Source organism: Carcharodon carcharias, chromosome 4 (assembly GCF_017639515.1).
Source record: "Carcharodon carcharias isolate sCarCar2 chromosome 4, sCarCar2.pri, whole genome shotgun sequence".
Lineage (NCBI taxonomy): Eukaryota > Metazoa > Chordata > Chondrichthyes > Lamniformes > Lamnidae > Carcharodon > Carcharodon carcharias.
This window is the reverse complement of record NC_054470.1, coordinates 156672498-156695073: the sequence shown is the minus strand read 5'-3', so window position 1 is coordinate 156695073 and position 22576 is coordinate 156672498. Positions and strand designations below refer to the sequence as shown.

The 22576-nt window shown below is 44.4% G+C and overlaps 1 protein-coding gene across 2 annotated transcripts in view; it reads right to left on the bottom strand.

The window, feature by feature from the left end:
- The window catches only part of arhgef28a (Rho guanine nucleotide exchange factor (GEF) 28a), a 535445-nt gene that overhangs the window by 128778 nt on the left and 384091 nt on the right, over positions 1 to 22576 (bottom strand). For both annotated transcript variants that reach the window (XM_041186008.1, XM_041186009.1), the window contains 4 exons: positions 12239 to 12330; positions 6622 to 6804; positions 6318 to 6455; positions 2850 to 3001 (listed from right to left, as the gene is read on the bottom strand). In XM_041186008.1, the coding sequence (XP_041041942.1) occupies positions 2850 to 3001; positions 6318 to 6455; positions 6622 to 6804; positions 12239 to 12330 (565 nt within the window). The remainder of the gene's footprint in view (positions 1 to 2849; positions 3002 to 6317; positions 6456 to 6621; positions 6805 to 12238; positions 12331 to 22576) is intronic.

Here is a 22576-nt window from a genome sequence, read left to right as displayed (position 1 = left end):
AATGCACATAGCACACAATGAGATCACAAAACACCATGCTCAAACGTTTGCTGAATCGCAAGAGTTCATTTCAAAAATAAGCTTTAGCACTACAGAAGGACTGGCCCTGCTTTGATAACTGAGTCATTTCCAGGAATATCGAATCCTTCAGTTTTAAGGCATTCCCTGCAAAAGCTTTACAGAAATAAGGATCTCTAATTTGTGAAGGATTTAATACAAAATCACCTTTGCAATTAGATAAAATCAAGTCCAAAATTAGCCAAACTGAATACTTCTTATGAACCTTAAATGATGCAGATAAAACTATTCTGGCTATTCTATAAAGGCACAAACTTTCCCCTCAGCTTCTATATTTTCGGTAAACAAAAATAGAATTACCTGGAAAAACTCAGCAGGTCTGGCAGCATTGGCGGAGAAGAGCAAAGTTGACGTTTCGAGTCCTCATGACCCTTCAACAAAACTGAGTAAAATTAGGAAAGGGGTGAAATATAAACTGGTTTAAGGTTGCGGGGGGGGGGGGGGCAGAGAAGTTGGGGGGGGTGGTTGTAGGGACAAGCAAGCAGTGATAGGAGCAGATAAAGCACATTTAATTAGCACATTCTCTTAGATAATATCACCACCTTCAACACCTCTTTGTTCTTTTGTCTGTGACATCTTTTGATTATCTGCTCCTATCACTGCTTGCTTGTCACTACAACCACACCTCCCCCCACCGCCCCCCAAAACCAGCTTATAGTTCACCCCTCTCCTAATTTTACTCAGTTCAGTTGAAGGCTCATGAGGACCTGAAACATCAACTTTGCTCTTCTCCGCCGATGCTGCCAGACCTGCTGAGTTTTTCCAGGTAATTCTGTTTTTGTTTTGGATTTCCAGCATCCACAGTGTTTTGTTTTTATTTCTATATTTATGGTGTTAGGTTGCCCTGCCCTTTTTGAAAATGAGAGTGTACATAGTGATAGACAAAAAAAAGTCCTCCATGGTTGTGTGCCAGTGTTATAGATCTCCTTAAGTTCACGTTGTGCCTTCAAGATAAGAAGTGAGAGAAGAGCTATTTTTTGTGGCTGCAGTAGATAAGTTTTTTTGTTCAAATTCACTTATTTCACCTCCAATTTTATCCTTTTCTATCACAAGGGTGCTAAATCTTGCTGAGTTTGCACTTTCAAATGGCTCACATCTCAAGATGTGGAGTCAGATAGTGAGCATTAGCATGTCTAGCTATAGCGGGGGTGTGGGCGGGTGGCCACATCAAAACCAAGGCTAGTCAATATCCTTTTCCAGTATCCAGATACTGCAATTTCCAGCAGGGGTCACTGAATAACTCATCCTTCCCTTTGTATCCTAGGCTAAGGCAAATCATAGCTCTTCAACTGTTGCCATTTGTCTACTTCTTTCTTAACTGGTAGTCCAGTAGTGGCCATTGGATTTTTAATAGTTAAAGGATGAAATATGGAGAGAATTTCTGAAAAGAACCCAGTGGAAGAAAGAGGAGAAAGAAGTGAGAATCCAAACTTTGGCATTCTGATGGCTGAGTACAGATCCATTTTGTTTTGTAATACAGACAATTTGATTGTTATGGGTCAAGGGGAGAAGGAGAACATTTTGTGCTTTTGATTTATACATAACTATTTTTAAAATAGGTCTTAGGTGGTCAAATTGTGGCCTGTAAACCAAGCAACCCATGAGCCCCGGCAATCTGCTTGGCAAAGCTGAGGCTGCTTATTTACACTGATTCTTCTTATTTACTGAATCACTGAATCATAGATGAAGGCCATTTGGCCCATTGTGTCTCTTTGAAAGAGCAGTCCAATTAGTCCTGCTCCACTGGATTGTCTGTTTGAATTTTTTTGAGGCTGGTGGCTTGGAAATGGCTGTTCTCAGCACTGTTGTTACTGGTGGACAGACCTTTATTTAGAGCTCCAGGATTGCTTAGTAACCACAGTTTACAATATGTGCAAAGTAATGGGAACATTCATTTCAGCTTTATATGCGGCCCCCATGCTCCATGGTCTGCACCTAAGTGGCTCACAAACACAAAAAGCTTGGAAATGTTTGCATGTGTAATCTATTGGTGTTCCTTGGCAATGGTTCCACAGAGCCTCATGTGTCAGCCTGTGGGATTAAGGCTTTGGATTTATTTTACCAAATTTTACGATCCGCAACATGAAATCCCTAGAAAAACTGAATTCTCATTTTGAGCTGCTAATGATTTACTAGACATGGCAAACATTCAAATACAGACTGACAAATTAGACTGAACTGTACTCAGGAGATGAAAGAAATGAAAACAGGACTAGTGGAAAAATAATTACTGCAAGCTGGAATCCATTTATAAACCTAACAGATGTGGTCCACTTTTGGCAAGTCTTAGTAATTTACATTTATCGTTCATGATTTTTGATACCAACCACTTTGGATTTAGAAATTTCCTTTTGATAAAACACAATTCAAAATAAATTCATTTGTGCAACAGTATAAATAGCAATTGAAGGTTATGCAGAAAATAGGATCTACAGAGAATAATATAGCTCAGGTTGTAAACAAATTAATATTTCAGGTCAGGTTATTGCGCTGGGACTTTGAAGGAAGTATCATTTCAAGAGAATTTCAAAGTTCTAACTTTCAGCTTTGGTCCAAATCTGATCAATTACAAATGTTTTTGTAAACACTTACAGGATGAGGAGAGGTGTGGTGTTTGGGAATTGTCGGGGGGGGTTGGTGATGAGGGGAGGTGGAAGTGGTAGTGGTGGGTGTGGGTAGTCAGGTCCAAATTAGCAGTCTGATTGTTTGTTCACTGACAATCTGGATGTAATTCTTTCTTAATCATGAATGATTCCTGTGTACCCATTTACCTTTCGTATAGTGCTATCTGATCTAGGTCTGTATAGTTCACCATCTGTCTGCAAAAGTGGAGGGTCAAAGCCACACCATGCACCTCCTGTCTGTCTCATCACCGAATCCGTGACTGGTAACTGTGAATCTGGGTTCTTAGTGTCAGATGCATCTAATAGGGAGATACAAGAAAAGTTACATTTTATTGCTCAATTTAACACACTGATACACACCGACTGTCTAAAGCTGCTTTTGTACTATGTGCAAAGCCCACACTAGTACTGCATGGTTCCTGATGCACGAGTAATGAAAATAAACCTGCTCAATTCATTCACCCAGTTAAGTCTTTCTTTCTGCTATGGTGACCTCTGGGCTGCAGTCAGGAATCAGTGGTGGTGACAGTCTTGCATTGTATAAAAGCAACTAAACAAAACAAAATAAACTTGAAGTTGGTACCTCATCCTGACTAATACTTGGAAATGAATGCTGTCTGAAGTACTTTGTGAGTTTTGAAAGGGCACAGTTTCCTTTTAGAAACTACCAGTTATAACATACTTTGAAATCTTATTGACCAACCCAACAAAAGTTGTTGCCTTTTTTCAATTAACAAAGTTATCTATTAAAACATAGGTTACTATACGCACAGAAACCCCAGGTTTGCCAAACAGGTATGGAACAAATGGATGTTCGTGTTAAAATCGGGTATTAAGAAAGGAGGGTAGAGGAAAAGAAAAGAAAATAGCTTTCAGAAGGAAATAACATATTTGTCACAATACATCATGTTTCTGGCTGGATGTTAGGGAGATTGTGGAGGGTGGAAGCAGGCAATGTTGAGACTTTTACTAAAACCAGCCATGTGCATTGGCTAATAACATGAGCATCGAAATATGCAGACACAGAAACATTTCCTGAGTGGTTTTATGCTCTAATTTTAAAAACCTGCCTTATTTGATAAAATAACCAAAAGAACTGATGCCCCTGAAATCATCAAGTTGTCTGTTCCTGACTTGTAAAGTGTTGCAATTGACTGTTTAACAAATGGTACAGCACATTTATAAGGTAGTCAATTTGCCATTGTCTTGCACATGAACATTCAACATCAATGTATGGTCTGCAAGTGAAGCGGGATTATAGAACAGAAGATAACTGGGTCAGGACAAGTGATTCAGACACAATTTTCATAAATTGTGTACTTATTTTGATATCTCCATTATAAATTCCTGTGTCTACATTAATAATGGGGACAGTTATGCAAACTTGCCATGAGTAATTACAGCTGTATTGCCTCCAGGTACATATGAAACACCAGACATAATCACTGATGGCACCAGTCTCAAGATTGTAGAAAAATTCTCATACTTTGGTAGTGTGCCCTCTAGGAATGCTACTATTGATGAGGATATCAGCGCATGCATTCAGAAAGCAAGTTCTTTCTACAGCTGACTCCATGGTCATGCCTGGAAGCAAGCATGGCATTAAGCTGAAGACTGACATCAAACTCTACCAGACCATTGTCCTTACCATTCTGCTATGCAGCGCAGAATCCTGGGTCTGCTATAGGCACCACATCAAAGCTCTGAATCGTTTCCCTCAAAGGCACCCTAGGTCCATCATAATTCAATGGCAGGACAAAATCACAAGCGACGAGGTCCTTCATCATGCTGGGTTCAACAGCATGGAGACCAGCCTGCAGAAAATTCACCTTAATGGGCAGGCTGTGCCTCCCGCATGGATGATTACAGAATCCACATGCAGATCTTCTACGGGAAACTGTCTCAGGGCAAAGGACACCAAGGTGGTCAGTACAAGCATTACAAGGACAACTTAAAAAAAGAGCCTTACAAGCCTCTGTGTTGCAGACCCCCTCTCTTGGGAAAATACTGCAGTCGATCAGCCCATATGGAGGCAAGCAGTGAAATTTGGTTCAACAGGCTTCGAGGACCATCTAAACTGTGCTCCCAACATCCAATGTACCCGGAGGAAAGACAGAGGTGGTCGAGTTGCGGAGGTTCCCCCAACCATGAACAACAACATGAACTGCCAGTATTGTGGATGTCTATACCGATCTCACATCGGATACCTCAATCACGTGAGGACACACAGAAGACAATGAAATCACCTACAGCTTGGACACACTTGAATAACGAGGAGTCCACCACCAAAGCCTCCAAGGCATTTGAGGGGAGGAGGAGTGGATATTGTAAGTTCATGTTTAGATGGACAATTTCCCCTTTAAGTGGATACAAAACTTATAATGGAAAAGGTTGACAGGAGGAAAAGATGCAAGATTTTTAATTTACTACTAGTAAAATTCCTGTGCTATGTTCATAGTGTGTTGGGAGATTTTCAATTTTAAAACAATAGGAGTGTTTATGATGTTAATGGAATAACATTAATTTAAGGTTTGGCAAATTTGCTGGTGCTTTAGGGGTCAAATTTCACAAGTCTGCAAAAACTATAAATATTTTCAAAGTTGAGAATACACAGTAAGATTTAACAACTGGAGGTAGATAGCTTCTATTACAAGAATGCTGGGGAGAAGGAATGAATTTTAGCAGTATTTAGGGAAAATTCTGTGTTTTGGTAGCAATGAAACTGTGTTTTTTGCAGAATTGAGTGGGGGGTCCTGGAATTTGATAGTAAAATGGTGGTTGATGTTTGGCAGTCTGGGGTTTTTTGATGTGATGCCTCTGTGGTGGAGGAACCTGCGGTTTAGTAGTAATGTGGAAGGTGAAGTAAGAAGTTTGGCTCACTGGTGTGATTAGAAACATGACAATATGAAGTCAAGTTGTGGATGAAAATGCACGATTTTTAGTGTGAAAGAGAGGGAGAAAAGGAAAAAGCGAGAGGATAAGAGAATTAGATCACAAGAAACTTCCCAAAATTGCTGTGACTTCCTAATTACAAACTAACCCATTATTTTATGGTATAATTTAAAAAATATCTTTAACTTAATAAACATTAAGATTATATTATTTTTGCAATATTTGCTCTAATTATTACTACTTCCTAATTCTCCTAACTAACCAAACTCACTGTTGATATATATAGAGAAACATGCGTGCTAGAATTCAGACATCTTTCTTTAAAAGCAACTCCATTTTTCTGTACAATCACATAGGTGGAGTTTCTTTTTGACAATTGTATAATCCATTCAATTTTTTAAAATATTTGTTCATGGGATGGGGACATCGCTGGCTAGACCAGCATTTACTGGCCCTTGAGAACTGAATGGCTTGCTTAGCCATTTTAGAGACAACCAGTAAGGACCAGGTGGGTTTGTAATGACAATTGACAACAATGTTTCATGGTCATCATTAGACTTTTAATTTTATTCAATTCAAATGTCACCATCTGCCATGATGGGATTTGAACCCAGGTCCCCAGAGCATCACCCTGGGTCTCTGGATTGCTAGGCCAGTGACAATACCACTATACCACTGCCTCCCTATGCATTAAGTCCTATGATTTGCTTAGATCCCACTTACATATAGAATGTGACGCATTATAACTACAGTTCCCAAACAGTTCAAGCTTGTGTGGTGTCACTGGTTCGCCCAAACCTTCCCGTGGCTGCCGAGCAAAGTTGCATGGTTGAGATATCAGTAGAGAATGAAGGCTCTCAGCTGCAGAATGAGAAGAAAAATAAAACAGATTACAATAATAATTAAACAGTATTTCAGCTAAGTCATCAAATTTAAAAAGTGCTATTTATCAATCTGAATTTTGTAAAGCATCAATCTGATATTAAATGACAGATAAGTGCAATCTAAAGGATGGAAATAGTCTTACCCTCTCTAACTGCAGCGGTCAATAAAAATCCAGCTTGTGGAAACTCAACGGCATCTGGTTTGATCAAAAGCTGTGTTTCCTGACCTGCTTCTTCATAGCCATTTCTTTCAGCCATCTCTGCATAGATTCGCAGCTTCTCCTCCAAACTACTGCAAACTAGCTGATCCTGGAAACTCAGTCGCTCTGTACAGAAAGATCAGCAATCACTTACGCAAATATCTACAGCTGAATGTGCTAAGATTTAATTCACCACAGTGCAAAGAGTAATTTTTTTTTACCACTCTCCTAAAAGCATTATAAAAATAGAATACAGATCAAATCTGTATATAAAATATGAATAAATGAATTTGGGATATTACCCCATCTTCTTCCGAATTATGAATAAGTCCAAATAGGAGATTGAACACATTTATCTCAGGGAATACTGAAGGGAGTTGCAAAAGTCTAATAACTTCTATTACTAGTCTTCTTCTGAAATCCTATTTTTCCATTAATAATAATCGAAAAAGCAATTTAAAATGAAATTGGAACTGTTGAACCAAGAACGATGATACATTACTAACATTTTTATTAGTCTATTATATATTTCAGTCATTTTTCTATTGATTTCACATAAAAATAAAGACCACATAAAGTTCCACATGAAATATAAACCCCTGTGTTTATAATGGTTGTTACAGTCTTGGCCTGGGATTGCAGTCTTTTAGGTTAATCACAATCCCCCGTGCCCACTTTCCCTGTTCTCTTTTCTTTTTAGATAATCCTGTGTTAGTATTTTTTTTTACTTAATCTTTGCTGCTAGTCTGCTTGTTGCTTCTATCGTCTGTTGAGCCGCTCTAGCCGTTTCCCTTTTAACAGCCTAATTTGGCTGCAGGTATCCTTCAGGTTATGTTATGAAGTCAGATACTTGCGCAATTTGTTAACGTGCTCTGCACTTTTTTGGATAAACTTTAAAAAAACAATCATTCTGCATAGTTCTTAAGAAAGTTGCTAAGTTTTTGTTTTAGATGGCCTTGTCACTTAACATTCTGAACTTTACTGTAATGCTCTCAGGACCACCCTCCTGTGAAATACTTCTGAAATGTTGCAACAAGGAACCTTTTAAAAATACATATACACTATTGGCAGAATATTACGCTCGGCATGCGGGTGTGTGCCTGATACGCCTGAGCGTAAAATAACGCACGATGACGTGGGCGTGCGTCCCAATGTCATCGCGCAGTCTAACAGTTGGTGGGTAGGCAAAAGGGCCAAGTGGCCTTTACATTTTTTAGGAAACCTCATCCCCAAGCGGGATGAGGTTTCCTGAAGCAAATAAACATTAAATAAAAACTTTATTTCTGAATTAAAAACATGTCGCAACTCATGTGACAGAGTCACATGAGGGGACATGTTTTATTAAATTTTTATTCTCATTATTATTCTTACACAGTGTTTCAATCTCCCTGAGCTAGGCCCGGCTCTCTCTCATTCCCCCACATGCACTGGCAGCGCTCAGCACTGTCGCTCGCATTCCATGCAGGGTGGGCCTTAATTGGCCCGCCCACGTGAAATCACAGTGCGGAGTCGATTGCGGGCGGGGGTCGGCTTCCCGACCACCCCCGCTGAGCACCCCTGCTAAGGGAAAAATCCTGCCCTGTATGTTATACGTTTGTCTGATTGTTTCTATTTCATAGCGATCATGTCACATGCTAATTACTGTACATACCAACTTTCCCAAGACCAAGTTAAGCGTAGTCTTGTGGTATGCAGAAGATGAAAAGGTGCTAATATTACAGCAATGTTAATCACTGGGAAAATTTTATGCAAGAAATTTTTCATTTTGTGTGAAATTAAGTCATAGCACGAGGAGGCGGTGGCAATTTGGCACAGGTCTCCGGCAGCCGGCAGTACATGATCAAGCGTAGGCCGGCCAATTAGCAGCAATGATGCATGAGATCCATGCGATCACATGACAGGGCGGTAGTCCCACAGAGCACCTGACATGGGTGCTGATTCCGGTGCTATTTTTGAAAGGCAGCCACACCAGCACTCATTATAAAAGGCTTGGGAAACTGAGAGCTCCTGTAGACGTGAGAAGAGCTGAATGTCAAAGGTAAAAATCATTGCACAAAACCTTTGAGTACCCATCACAAGCACTCCATTCAGGACTTACTTAGAAAAGTCTGATTGGATTAATAATTAAATGCAGAGTTGATGTCACAGAGTGGATACTGTGTTGCCCCAAGGCTCTGCGACATATCGCTTGTGGACCTCCTCCAGGTGGTTACAGAAGGCAGGGAGATTCTGTTCTCATCAGATGGCTGAAAGAGATCACCCTGAATGACCAAAGAAGCCTGGTCACAGGCCATGGCAGAGATTAGCAACTGAGGGGTCCTGAAGTGAGATTGGGTCCAGTGCAGGAAAAGGATGAATGATCTTCTCCATGCTGCAATAGTGTATCTGAGTGAGGGCCATGCAGACTGTGGATGAAAGGTACCAAACAAGAACCTATCTATCTCGGTTTTAAATACATTCAATGACCTGGCCTCCACAGCCTTCTGTGGCAATGAATTCCATAGATTCACCACTCTCTGGCTAAAGAAGTTTCTCCTCATCTCAGTTCTAAAAGGTCTTCCCTTTGTTCTGAGGCTGTGCTCTCGGGTCCTAGTCTCTCCTACTAATGGAAACATCTTCCCCATGTCCACTCTATCCAGGCCTTTCAGTATTCCGTAAGTTTCAATCAGATCCTCCCTCATCCTTCTAAACTTCATCGAGTATAGACCCAGAGTCCTCAAACGTTCCTCATATGTTAAGCCTTTCATTCCTGGGATCATTCTCATGAACCTCCTCTGGACCCTCTCCAGGGCCAGAACATCCTTCCTGAGATACAGGGCCCAAAATTGCTCACAATATTCTAAATGTGGTCTGACCAGAGCCTTATAAAGCCTCAGTAGCACATCCCTGCTTTTATATTCTAGTCCTCTCAAAATAAATGCCAACATTGCATTTGCCTTCCTAACTACCGACTCAACCTGCAAGTTAACCTTAAGAGAATCCTGGACTAGGACTCCCAAGTCCCTTTGCACTCAAGATTTCTGAATTCTCTCCCCATTTTGAAAATAGTCTATGCCTCTATTCTTCCTACAAAGTGCATGACCTCACACTTCCCCACATGGTATTCCATCTGCCACTTCTTTGCCCATTCTCCTAACCTGTCCAAATCCTTCTGCAGCCTCCCCGCCTCCTCAATACTACCTGTCCCTCCACCTATCTTTGTATCATCTGCAAACTTAGCCAGGATGCCCTCAGCTCCTTCATCTAGATCATTAATGTATAAAGTGAAAAGTTGTGGTCCCAACATTGACCCCTGTGGAACCCCACTAGTCACCGGCCGCCATCCTGAGAAGGACCCACTTATCCCCACTCTCTGCCTCCTGCCAGACAGCCAATCTTCTATCCTTGCTAGTACTTTGCCTCTAACACCATGGGCTCTTATCTTACTGAGCAGCCTCCTGTGCGGCACCTTGTCAGAAGCCTTCTGGAAGTCCAAGTAGGTAACATCCAGGGCTCTCTTTTGTCTAACCTACTCGTTACCTCCTCAAAGAATTCTAACAGATTTATCAGGCATGATCTCCCCTTGATGAAACCATGCTGACTTTGCCCGATTTTACCATGCACTTCCAAGTATTCTGAAATCTCATCCTTAATAATGGACTTTAAAATCTTACCAACAGCTGAGGTCAGGCTAATCAGCCTGTAATTTCCCGTCTTTTGCCTCACTCCCTTCTTAAACATGGGGGTTACATTAGCGATTTTCCAGTCCTCTGGGACCCTCCCTGACTCCAGTGATTCCTGAAAGATCACCACTAACGCCTCCACTATCTCTTCAGCTATCTCCTTCAGAACTCTAGAGTGTAATCCATCTGGTCCAGGTTATTTATCCACCTTCAGACCTTTCAGTTTTCCTAGCACCTTCTCCTTGGTAACGGCCACCATACTCACCTCTGCCCCCGGCTCTCTTGAACTTTGGGGATGTTACTCGTATCTTCCACCGTGAAGACTGACGCAAAGTACCTATTCAGTTCTTTTTTCTTTGTTCCCCACTACTACTTCTCCAGCGTCATTTTCCAGCGGCCCAATGTTCACTTTTGCCTCTCTCTTACCCTTTATATATCTAAAAAATACTCTTGCAATCTTCTTTTATATTACTGGTTAGTTTAACCTCATATTTAATCTTCTCCCTCCTTATTTCTTTTTTACTTGTTCTCTGTTGGTCTTTGTAGGCTTCCCAATCCCCTGGTTTCCCACTGCTCCGCCGCATTGTATGCTTTCTCTTTAGCTTTTATGATGTCCCTGACTTCCCTTGTCAGCCATGGTTGCCTCATCCTCCCTTTAGTATGCTTCTTCTTCCTAGGGATGAATTTTTGCTGTGTTTCCCAAATTACTCTCAGAAACTCCTGCCATTGCTGTTCCAGTGTCTTTCCTGCTAGGCTCATCTCCCAGTCAATTCTGGCCAGCTCCTCCCTCATGCCTCTGTAGTTGCCTTTATTCAACTGTAATACCGTTCCATCTGATTCCAGCTTTTTCCTCTCAAATTGCAGGGTAAATTCTATCATATTATGGTCACTTCCTCCTAAGGGTTCCTTCACCTTAAGCTCCCTTATCAAATCTGCCTCATTACACATCACTAAATCTAGAATTGCCTGTTCCCTAGTGGGCTCCACCACAAGCTGCTCCAAAAAGCCATCCCATGATTGAATTAAAAGAAAGTCACCAACTTTAATAACTTTAATTGCAGATCCCCCCCAAGCAACCCCGGCTTCTACACCACCCACCCCCAGCACCTTCAGCTCTGTTCCTCCCTTGCCGGCACCCCTGACTCCCACATCATCCCTCCCCATCCAATGGCATCACACCTCTGCTCCCCACCACCTGGAACTCTCCCCCAGCTCTGCTCACCCACATCGCCCAACCCCAAACCAGCTCTTCTCTGATATCAACGGGACTGAGGAGCCAGGGTGGAGGGGAGCCAGGGTATGGAGTTTGGTGGAGGGGGGGGCATGCAGAAAAATCCATATGAGCTGTCCTACAAAATTGTGACTCAGGAACCGAAACATGGAAATATTGCAACTTGGTAAAAGTTGGCTTTCACCAAAAATTTCACCAGAAACCTATTCCTTACCAGGAATTTCTTTTTCAAGGAAATCCTATACAGGATAGCGAGGGATGGTGTGGGAGCCAGGGGTGCTGGCAAGGGAGGAACAGAGCTGAAGGTGCTGGGGGTGGGTGGTGTAGAAGCCGGGGTTGCTTGGGGGGGGAATCTGCAATTAAAGTTATTAAAGTTGGTCACTTTCTTTTAATTCAATCATGGGATGGCTGTCTTATGAATTGATGGCAACCTTTTTGTCTTACTCAGGATTATGTTTAATTTCAGTGTTTAGTGTTTAAGTTTAACATCTGTCTGGCCAAACTCATCTATTCTGAATTAGCTCAGATAAATTAGTTTTTTTTGTGTGCACTTCCATAGAAATTGCTTCCTGTTTTGGAAAATTGCAAAGCGTTTTCCTGAAACAGCACTTAATTTGTTTACTTAAGATAATGGGAATAGTGAACAGCCCCGCTAATGTGCACGTACCTTGGAACTTCCGGGTCCTGGCTGCTCTTGCCTCAACAATACGCTTGTCCTCTTCATATTCGCTTAATCGTTCTTCCTCCTCCTCAGGACAGCTTTAACAATAACGATAAAGAATACAAAAGACATGTTGAAAATCTTCTTGCAGCAATAATTCAGTTACAATGCACAAATAGATAGCCAAGTATCATCTGGTGTACCTCAAAATACATGATCATCATATTTGCTGGACCACATGATGCACTAAAATGTTGCCTAAAATTGGCATGCTTCTTATGGTCTGAAGATTAAATCCAAATATATCCTAAATATTTCCTTCTAGAATCCCGAAATGTCTTCTGGTCCAGTAAGTATGTGTATAGCTAAAAAATCTTTAAAGTTGCTGAACAAATCAGTGCTAAAAATCTCAAATCCTACACAATAAGCACAATGACAGTACACTAACATTTCTTTAATCCTTTTGCATTTATTAATATTATTTTTCCAAGGTTCGCACATAGACTTTTAAGCAGGGGATCAGCTGAAACAAAAAAGGAATCTTATGCTTTTCATTATATGTAGGTACACCAGGCAGTAAATTTACCTTAGACTATTGACAGGCTCAATGTCATGAGTTCCTTTCTTGCTTGCAAATGAGAAATAATCAGAACTGAACTTACCCATTTCATGAATTAGTTGCTGAGCATCGACAGCATCAAATGAGTTCGAATGTATAACTAAAAACTACAAAGGACAAAAATGGCATTTATCCAATTAAGTCCATTCCAAAAGAGCATGTACGATCTTTGATGCCGTGGACTCTCCCAAATTTACTAAGTCTTCTGTGGTAATTTAAAAATTTACTAAGTCTTCTGAGGCATGTAAAAGCTCCAAGATTAACCTCTGAATTTTTTTTCTAAACCGTGTTAAGTAACCAAGTGCTCAATGAATGAAAGTTATTTCTTCTTTCCATGATCCAAGCCTTACGCTGTTCTCATGCAAAATGCATTTACCAGCAGGCGTCACCAAATAATTATCCAGAGCATTAATACTGGATTTGCACCACATCAACGGTGGCTGCCTGAGCAGGGTTCTCCCTTCCGAGGGGGCAAATGGAAGTTGGGGCTGTTTCCAGGTCCCGAACCCATCCCATGGGGAGGGTGAGAAACAGTCACTCATTGTGATTTTCACAGGGACAGCCATTTAAGGGCCAGAGTGCAGGCTTGCTTTCTTTAGGCTTTCGAAGCTGCAGGGTCAATTAGAGACCTTCCATCTTGAAAGAAGCAGTAAGCTGCAATAGAGGATAGTTAAGGGAGAAGGAACTTCAAGATGGAGGTACGCTCACTTCAACTTCTTTAAACATAAATTTAAAAATGGATTGTGCAGTCAGACCACCACTGTGAGGATACTCCCCCTACGGGGCAGCCTTTGGCTGCTCCTGTGCTAAACCAGATGTAGAGCCTCTCAGCCTATCTGGAAGGCTAGCCACCTGGTCTGTCACCAGGAAGCCACTTCCTGGCAGCTATGATAGTGTCCGCTGCCTGGAGGGATCTGGAGGCTGACTGGAAAATCCCAATTAGCCTCTTTTAATTAGCATCAATTGGCTCTTGATGAACCATGTCAGCCACCCACTGCTTGTGAGAAGGTAACCTGCTGCCCCTCCTAATCACTGGGTCAAATTTCTGCAACCCCCTTCCTAATATCACTGTGGGTGTACCTGCACCACATGGCCTGCGGCAGCTCAAGAAGGTGGCTCACTAACACCTTTTCATGGGGAATTAAGAGTGGGCAATAAATGCTGTCCTAGCCAGAGAGGCCCGCACCCTGTGAAAGAATAAATAGGAAAGAAGTCCTGCCTTTACAAATATGGCCCAGAGTCTGAATGGAGCCAGGGGACTGGCTGGCAGGGCAATGTTTAGTTCCCACTTCCATCCCTGGCTTCAGCAGGGACTCAAAAACCTGCCCCCTGACTTTGTCTCACTGGGGAACTGAGTAGAACTCTTGTCTGTAATTTCGAAAATGTGCAGTTGGAAAGTGAAATCCCTTATCTGCATACAGAACACTGGCCCCATGCCAATAGCTCAAACATTGAAAACATCAAAAATAGGAGCAGGTGTAGGTCACTTGGCCCTTTGAGCCTGCTCCACCATTCAACACGACCGTGGCTGATCCTCTATCTCAACACTGCACTCCTGCGCTCTCCCCATACCCCCTGATGCTTTTAGAGTCCAGAAATCTGTTTCCTTATTAAATATATTCAGTGACTTGGCCTCCACAGCCTTCTGAGGTAGAGAATTCCACAGGTTCACCACCCCAAGTGAAGAAATTTCTCCTCATCTCAGTCCTAAATGGTCTACCCCGTATCCTGAGACTGTGACCCCTTTAGGAAGGTGCCATTTCCTAACAACTTTGGAAATACCAATGTATTTGTTTTGGTTTGGTAGAGATACTTTTCTCACTAATATGAGATGAAAGTTGCAGATATAGACTCTTCCTAGTAAAAAGATTCTTTATGCAATCACAAAAGAGCACATATTTAACATATTCTGTAAATACACTGATTTGGCATGCGTTTAAACACACATCACTTAGGCCAATGCTAGAGTGGAAAAGAGTTTTTCTGTCTTTGGGACCTTTAAATGCACATTGGATTATTTAAAGAATTGCAGGATAGCATTTATTTTTAGAAAATATATGATTGAAAGTTATTATATGCAATTGGTGTATACAGCTGTATAATGCAAGCATGCTCTATTTACTTATTTTCAAATAGTTATACAGAACCGAGTTAAAATCTGTGTTATCAAAATAATAAAAGTCAACCAATGCAAAAGATTACCATGTTTTCTGACCCATTGATTAATTTGTACCCATTCCTTTGAATGTTACAAATATCTGGTAAACTGATCATCTTGCCAAAAGCTTGAACTCATTAACAAATCTAAAAACAAATATCCTCCTTCATATCATTAATGGGAAGGGACCCTGATCACATCGCTATAAGAACTTCACTCATTACTGCTCCACAGATATCCTTAACCATTTAACATTACCAGCTTTCCACGGCCATATTTATTTTTAGTGTCAGCCACAGCCCAATCGGTAGCACTCTTCCTCTGAGTTAGAAGGTCATGAGTTCAAGTCCCAATCTAGGGCTTAAGTACAAAAAACGAGGCTAACATTCCAGTGCACTACTGAGGGGGTGCTGCACTGTCAGAAGTGCCAACTTTCGGATGAGAAGATTAAACTGAAGTGGATGTAGAAGATCCTATGACACTATTTCAAAGTAGAGTAGGGGAGTTATCCTCAGTGTCCTGGCCAATATTTATCCCTCAATCAACATCATAAAAACAGACTTTGCTGTTTTTGGAAGTTTGTTGTGCGTAAATTGGCTGTATGTTCCCCACATTACAAGAGTGGTTACACTTCAAAAATACTTCATTGGCTGTAAAGTGCTTTGAGATGTTTTATGGTTTATACATAAGTGCAAGCTTTTCTTTTTAACTAACCAATTTGCCTTTAATTTGATGCCCCATTTCCTTATATATTCCTCACTTACAAAAATTTATCAAACAAGTTCAAAATGTCCAGATGAATTATATCTTCTAATTTTGTGATCTCCTTCAAAGTTGAAGGAATCAGCAGGGCATGATGTTGTTCCTAAAAAAATGTTGATTCTTCCAGAAAATCTCCACACAATTTTGATGAATGATGATGACCTATTGCAAAATAAAGTTTCTTAAACAATTCCTTCAATGTGACAGAACTGGGATTTGTCTGGTTTTAAATTTCAATATTTGAAAATAATGGGCAGAATTTTCCCACTGGCGTGCGGGGGGGGACCCCACATGTCCGCGCTTAAAATCATGCGCGGTGACCTTGGGCAAGCATCCCGACGTCATTGCGATATTTCATTGGGCGGCTGCGCAATGATATCTGCTGCGCACCTGCCATTAATTAACGGGCCATTTAAGGCCCTTGACTCACCAACTGACACGGATTTTTCGGCGCCTGTGCAATCTTCAGGTCAGTGCATGGACGCAACGGGCAGGACAACTTGTATAAACCTCATCCATGGGTGGGATAAGAGGGCTCAGTGGGGTCGCGAGTGTGCTCTGTCAAATATTGATGTTTCAAAGTTACTGATACTTGCCTGTGTGATCTGCAATACTTCAAAACGCATACCAGATGCTTTGTCTGGACTCTTAACCTTCAGGTCAGCACTCTGCAGTGAGGAATCTTTTTTGGGGCCTGCAGGTTTCAGGAAACCTTCCCATAGCCTGGGAATAGGAGCTGAACTCTCCACTGTAGGCACCTCCTCTGAGGAGGAAGGGAGGGCTAGAAGGGGGAGGAGGAGGCCAGGAGTGCGCATTCAGCCTCCAGGGGAGCCACCTTTGGGAGGATAGGCGCAGGCACAAGAGGCGCAGGGCCACGAGGTAGACCAAGGTGGAAGCGGTCGCAGGAGACGCCACTATCCTGCTGCCAGGGTTTACAGGCAGCGAAGCAGCTACCTCAATATGTCTGAGGTGCAGTGCCAAAGGAGGTTCTGTCTCTCAATGGAGACAGTCAACTATATCTGTCAGATGATAGGGCCCGAGATCTCTGCTAACTGTGTGGGTGGACACCCCATGCCAGTTGCTCTAAAGGTCACAGCTGCCCTCAACTTCTTTGCCTCTGGCTCCTTCCAGGGGTCGGTGGGTGATCTTTGTGCTATCTCCCAATCAGCTGCCACACTTGTGTCAAGCAGATTACAGACGCTACGTTCAGGCATGCATTGACCTTTATCCTCTGCTGTTGGGACCAGGCAAGCCAGACACAGCGAGCCAGAGGCTTCACGGTCATTGCTGAGTTCCCCCGTGTCCAGGGTGCAATAGACCAATGTGGCCATCAAGGCTCCAGCAGGTGAACCCGGTGCCTTCGTCAACAGGAGGGGCTTCCACTCCATGAACATGCAGATAGTGTGTGATCACAGGATGCAGATTCTACAAGTCTGTGCGAGGTACCCAGGCAGCTCCCATGATGCCTACATCCTCAAACACTCCCAGGTGCCAGGGCTCTTCACTCCTCCAGCCCGGATTGATGGATGGCTGCTGGGTGACAAGGGTTATCCCCTCAGAAGGTGGCTCATGATGCCTCTCCGCCATCCAAGAACAGAAGCTGAGCAGCGGTACAATAGGAGCCAATCCTCCACAAGGGCTGTGGTGGAGAGAGCCATCGATCTTCTCAAGATGCGTTTCCGATTCCTGGACTGCTCAGGTGGTGCACTCCAATACCCCCCAGATCGTGTATCACTGATAGTGGTTGCATGCTGCGCTCTCCACAATCTTGCACTGTGTACGATGAAGATGTAGACGCAGTGGCTGCGGCTGCACACGATGAGTCCAGCAGTGAGTCTGAGGATGAGCACGCACAGGGAAATGCTGAGGGGGTAGATGCTGACCCGGGCATACTCCAGGGAGGCAGCGACACCTGGGAGGCTTTAATCCAATGAACCTTAAGCTAGCCCACCACAGATGGACCTCCAGGACAAGCCTGGGCTGTAGGCTCCATATTCGATACCTAAGTGCCAAATCTACCAGGTTAGGGACAGTCACTAAGGGCCTTGTTAATAAAGCTGAATGTTCCACAAATCACTCCTAACATTTTTGGAAACCATACACACGTAAAAGAAAAAAGGCAGCCTTAGCCATGGTCACATGTCTGAACTTAATATCACAAGCAAAGAAACTTTAGCCAAAAAAATGACAATGGCGTTCCAATTCAAAGCAAATCATAAAGACTTCATCTTGGGCCAACACAAAAGCACCAGTGATAAACCCATGATGTGCCTATGGTGTCTAATGTTTATGTCTCCAGGTGCTACGTTGTGGTGCTGCCCCATCGCTGGGAGTGGTATCTGAGACAGCCTGCTGATTCTGCTGAACTGTTGGCCTCGATGACCTTGGCGGTCGTCCTCTGGCCCATGGAGCCTGGGCTGGCCCCGCCTGGGAGGGAGCGTCCAATTCCATAGCTGGCATCTCCCCAGTCGTCGCAGCCTCACCGGATGCTACGGTCAATGGCAGCGGGGCAGAGCAGCTGCCGCCCTCATCCAGAGCGCCCTGAGAGGTGCCCACAGAGACGACAGGCAGCTGCTGCGCTGACGTGAGGTCACTCCGGATCTCCCTGCTCACCGTGGATGGATGGGCACCGAGTTGGGAAGCTCAGTGCCCAGACCATCTCCCACACTGGCACTGACCAGCTGAGGTCAATGCCAATGTGTGGGCTTGCTGGTCAGAGCGCATCCCCAGGAAGCCCTGATGGGTCTCCTGGAGGAGAGTCGCCACTCTCTCCGTGGAGAACGAATGGCACTTGGACATGTGGCTCAGTGCTTTGGCGATTGTCCGCATAGACTCCTCCACCATGGAGAACAAGCCAAGCATAGCCTCATGTATCTCCCCCAGATGCTCCTGCACACCCGGCTCCAATTCCTGCATTTGCTGCGTTGGGGACGACTCCAGAGGCACATCATCAGGCACCGACTGAGCATGTGCCTGGTCCCCTGCAGTCCTCCGACTGCTGGTGCCATGGGCACTCTCTGTCTCTGCCAGCTTCTCCAGTGACTGTGAAGTGTCCTCAGTGCTCTGCCCTGGGACACTAGCTGATGTTCTAATTCCCACCAAGGTGCTAGTATCTGCGCTGGTGCCTGCCTGGCAGAGATGGTGTGATGCTGGTGAGACCTCAGGGCTCTCAGGTGTGAGAGGGGGCCTCTGCTGCTTCTCCTCCTGGCCCTGCTCCACTGATGCTGAAAGGAATAACAAGGACAGTAGATCAGTTAATGTGGAGATAATGTCAATGTGTATCCCTGTCCCCCAGATCATTATGCGCTCATCCTTCCATGAGCAATGGTCAAGCCATGTTGCAAACTTCAATCACTGAACATTCAGCACTGCCATGGCTGTTGGGAGAACAATGCTGACCTCACTATTGGGCATAAATACCTGTCCGTGGCACCCCAGCCTCACCGACACCAGTGGACTTGAGCGCATGGCGCCTCTCCAAATCCAGAGGCTCCTGCTCTAAGCAACTGAAAATGGCTAACTGTGCCTGGCTGCTGCCTGTCCCCTCACGCTCTGCTGTGTTATGAGTATTCTTCTCCTGAAAATGAGTGAAGAGCATTGATTAGTGCAAATTGTACCTGGACTCTTCGCACACGGCCCACCCCGACCAGAGTGGGATATATCAGGGCTCCAGTGCCTCCTCACCCCGCTGCTGCCGAACACTCACACAAAGATGCTAGGTCTGTTCCCCACCCCCCACGGCCAAATGCTGCCTACATCACATTAGGCACCACACGGTATATCCTTCCATAGCAAGGAGGCACAAGCACTTGGAGCGCAGAGTGCAGCAGATGGTTCGCTGCCAAGCCACCTTGAAGCTCCCCTCCCAGCATGTCATCACCCTGACTTGGACATGTCCTGGAGTTCTAGGTCTGTGCCTAGGTGCAGTTCCTCCACGTTGCCCCCAAAACAGTAATGTGGGTCTCAGTGTAACACATGCTGCGGGGGCAGACCCCATCTCTTCACCACCCTCTCAGGCTGACCTTGGCATGGGCAATATCTGCTGGCCCACCCAGTGAAGGACACATGCCATCAATGATTCAATGCAGTCCCTACACTCAGACTCAGTGAGGGGGGGCGGTGGGCAGCAGCAGGGGGAAAGCCGATCTGCTGGGTTAAGTGACCAATGTCAACATTGTCCTCACCCTTCCAGAGCGCAACAAGTCATTGAAGCGCTTGTGACACTGGATCCAGGTGTGCTGCACCATGTCACGGGAGCTCACTTTCTCCGCCACCTCCTCCCAGGCACATTTTGTCATGTGGGGGGGCCTCTTCCTCCCGTCCTGGGGAACCAGCACCTCCCACCGTGCTGCCACCTCCTTGAAGAGGCCAGCAAGGCAGTCATTGGAAAAACGAGGGCCATAATGGCACTCCCGCCCTACCCCATGGTCTACCCTCTGGATTTGCGCCACCTCCATTGCCCCTCTGCAGATCCCTTCGCCCAGCCATTGTGCGCAGCCTTTCCAAGGCTGCCAGGCCTTCCTTTATACAGGCCGCCGGGTTGCCATTGGACCCAGCAGGCACCACCCGCCCACTCCCGTTACGCATGGGAGTCGTGAAGTACACTGGGCAGGCCTTAATTGTTCCACCCGCGTAAAATGGTGGCGCGGACCCGATCGCGAGCGGTGATCAGGTCCACGCCATCCAGAAAGTTATCCCCCATAACTTTTGTATGGAATTTTAATTTTGCCTAATTGGGTAAAGTGACACTGTAAATTGCTTGTTGAAGGGATGTAGAGTTTCTTATCATTTTTGCTTGGATTTAGACCAAATAGATTCTGAACTATAATTGATAAAGGCAGTGAATTCTTTAAAGAAATTCATTGGGGAGGGTTTTTCCCTTGTCAGGTGGGCCTTGGGGTGGAGCGGGGGGTGGGCTTGGTGGGGGTGGCCGAGAAGCCAACCACCGCCCATGATAGGGGCCGGACTGCAATTTCATGCTGGTGGACCAATTAAGGCCCGCCCAGTGTGAAACTTGCACCGCAGTGCTAAGTGCTGCCTGTGCGGAGTAGAGGAGGAGGGTGAGCATGAACTTTGTGCATGCGCACGGGTGCACACTTGAAAATCTCCCTGAGGTACAGAGCTGCCTCCTGGAGATGAACATTTTTCCAAATAAAAATTAAAGATTTTTGAAATCTTATAAAACATGTCCCTTCATATGACTCTGTCACTGGAGTGGGAGTGGGGGGGGGGGGGGGGGGGGGGCGCATGTTAACTATAAGTGTTAAAATTTTAAAAAAAATTTTCTAATGACTGGTCGAAACCTCACCCTGCCCATTCTTCAGCTACCTGAGGTAGCTCTCCGCCTTCAGGCAGCTTTCATTGCGCGTGCCCCCGCACCTGCGCAAACTTGAGCGCTCACCCTCCTCCTGCCCCTACCCCCGACAGCGCTGAGTCTTTCAGAGCACCTTTCACACTGGCTGGATGTTAATTCGCCAGCCAGAGTGAAATCATGGTCGGGGGCTGATCACGGGCGGCGGGACGTTTCCAGGCCGCTCCCAGGCTAGCTCACTGCGCCCACCCGATGACCTTAAAATTCTACCCACTGTGTTGCCAATTTACCTGCTGATTTAAAACGCATTTGTTCAAGCTTCTTAAATAATAGCTCCCATTTATAAATCAGGTTTGAAGAGATATTTGTTAGTGGTGAAAGAAGGCAAGGATTATCTTTGCTCTCAAAGTTTATCCTGGAATAGCGGTCAGTTCTAGCTGAGGAAAGCGAGCCTTGAACGTAGCAGATTTCATCATTGATGGGTGAACCAGGTGTGATCGAATCCTGGTGAATGCATGGTCAAAAGTCAATAGGTAGGCAGCTGAGGGTTTGAGTTCTTAAAGCAATTTGGGGAGTTTCCTTTCCTAGGGATGGATGAACTAGTGGAGTTGAAAGGGGCTAGGGAGATATGGATGATCAGTAGCACAAGGTGGTGTTTGGAGATTGGCCCAGTCAGCAATCGAGACAATGGGAGTAGAGTCTCCATGAAAAATAGCATAACGGAAGGCTTATCCATGAATATGAGAGAGAGTTTAATTGGAGGGAAGGTTTAGGGAAGATAATGAAAACAAAGATAGAGATGGAAATCACTGAGGATGAGACATTCAGTGTAGAGGCCGAGGGAGGAAAGGAAGGAGAATATCTCAGTAAGAAACTTGGTATGGGGCTTCGTGGGGGCATTAAGAATTTAAGATGAGATGCTTTCTTCAAAGAATAGAAAATATGGAGGTGTAGGGGACTGACCAGGTTGTGTTATGGTGATAGGTTGGTAAGTCATGCTGACACTCCTGCAATTTGGCAGGTAGCTGAAACTACAGCTGGGCGGTGAGGCTTTAGAAAGGGGCAAGTATCGTCATTCACAGACAAATTGATACCAATGCAATCATCCCCAATAATGTTATGGATGGCAAGGGTTGTTTGTAAATAGAGATTCTGAAGGGGAAGATGGAAAGGAGCACTGGTTGCTGATCTACTGGCAGAATCCAAGGGGTCAGACAAGGTGGAATGAATGGAATGGAAAGGAGGTTGACAAGGTTAGTCAGTGAACTTTTGGGCCACAAGAGGATGAAGTTGTGGTGGACGGTGATCCGGGGCGGGGGGGGGGGGGGATGAGACAATTGGGATTGGGACTGGCAGTCATGGAGGCATCCATTGTCCCTTCATTGAATGTAAAAAGATATACGGAAGGTAGCTGTGTGCTTTTTTAAGTGGGATTCAAACTTGGAATGGCAGCTGGAAAACAGAAATTTAAAGATGCATTAGGTAGGGCTGAGG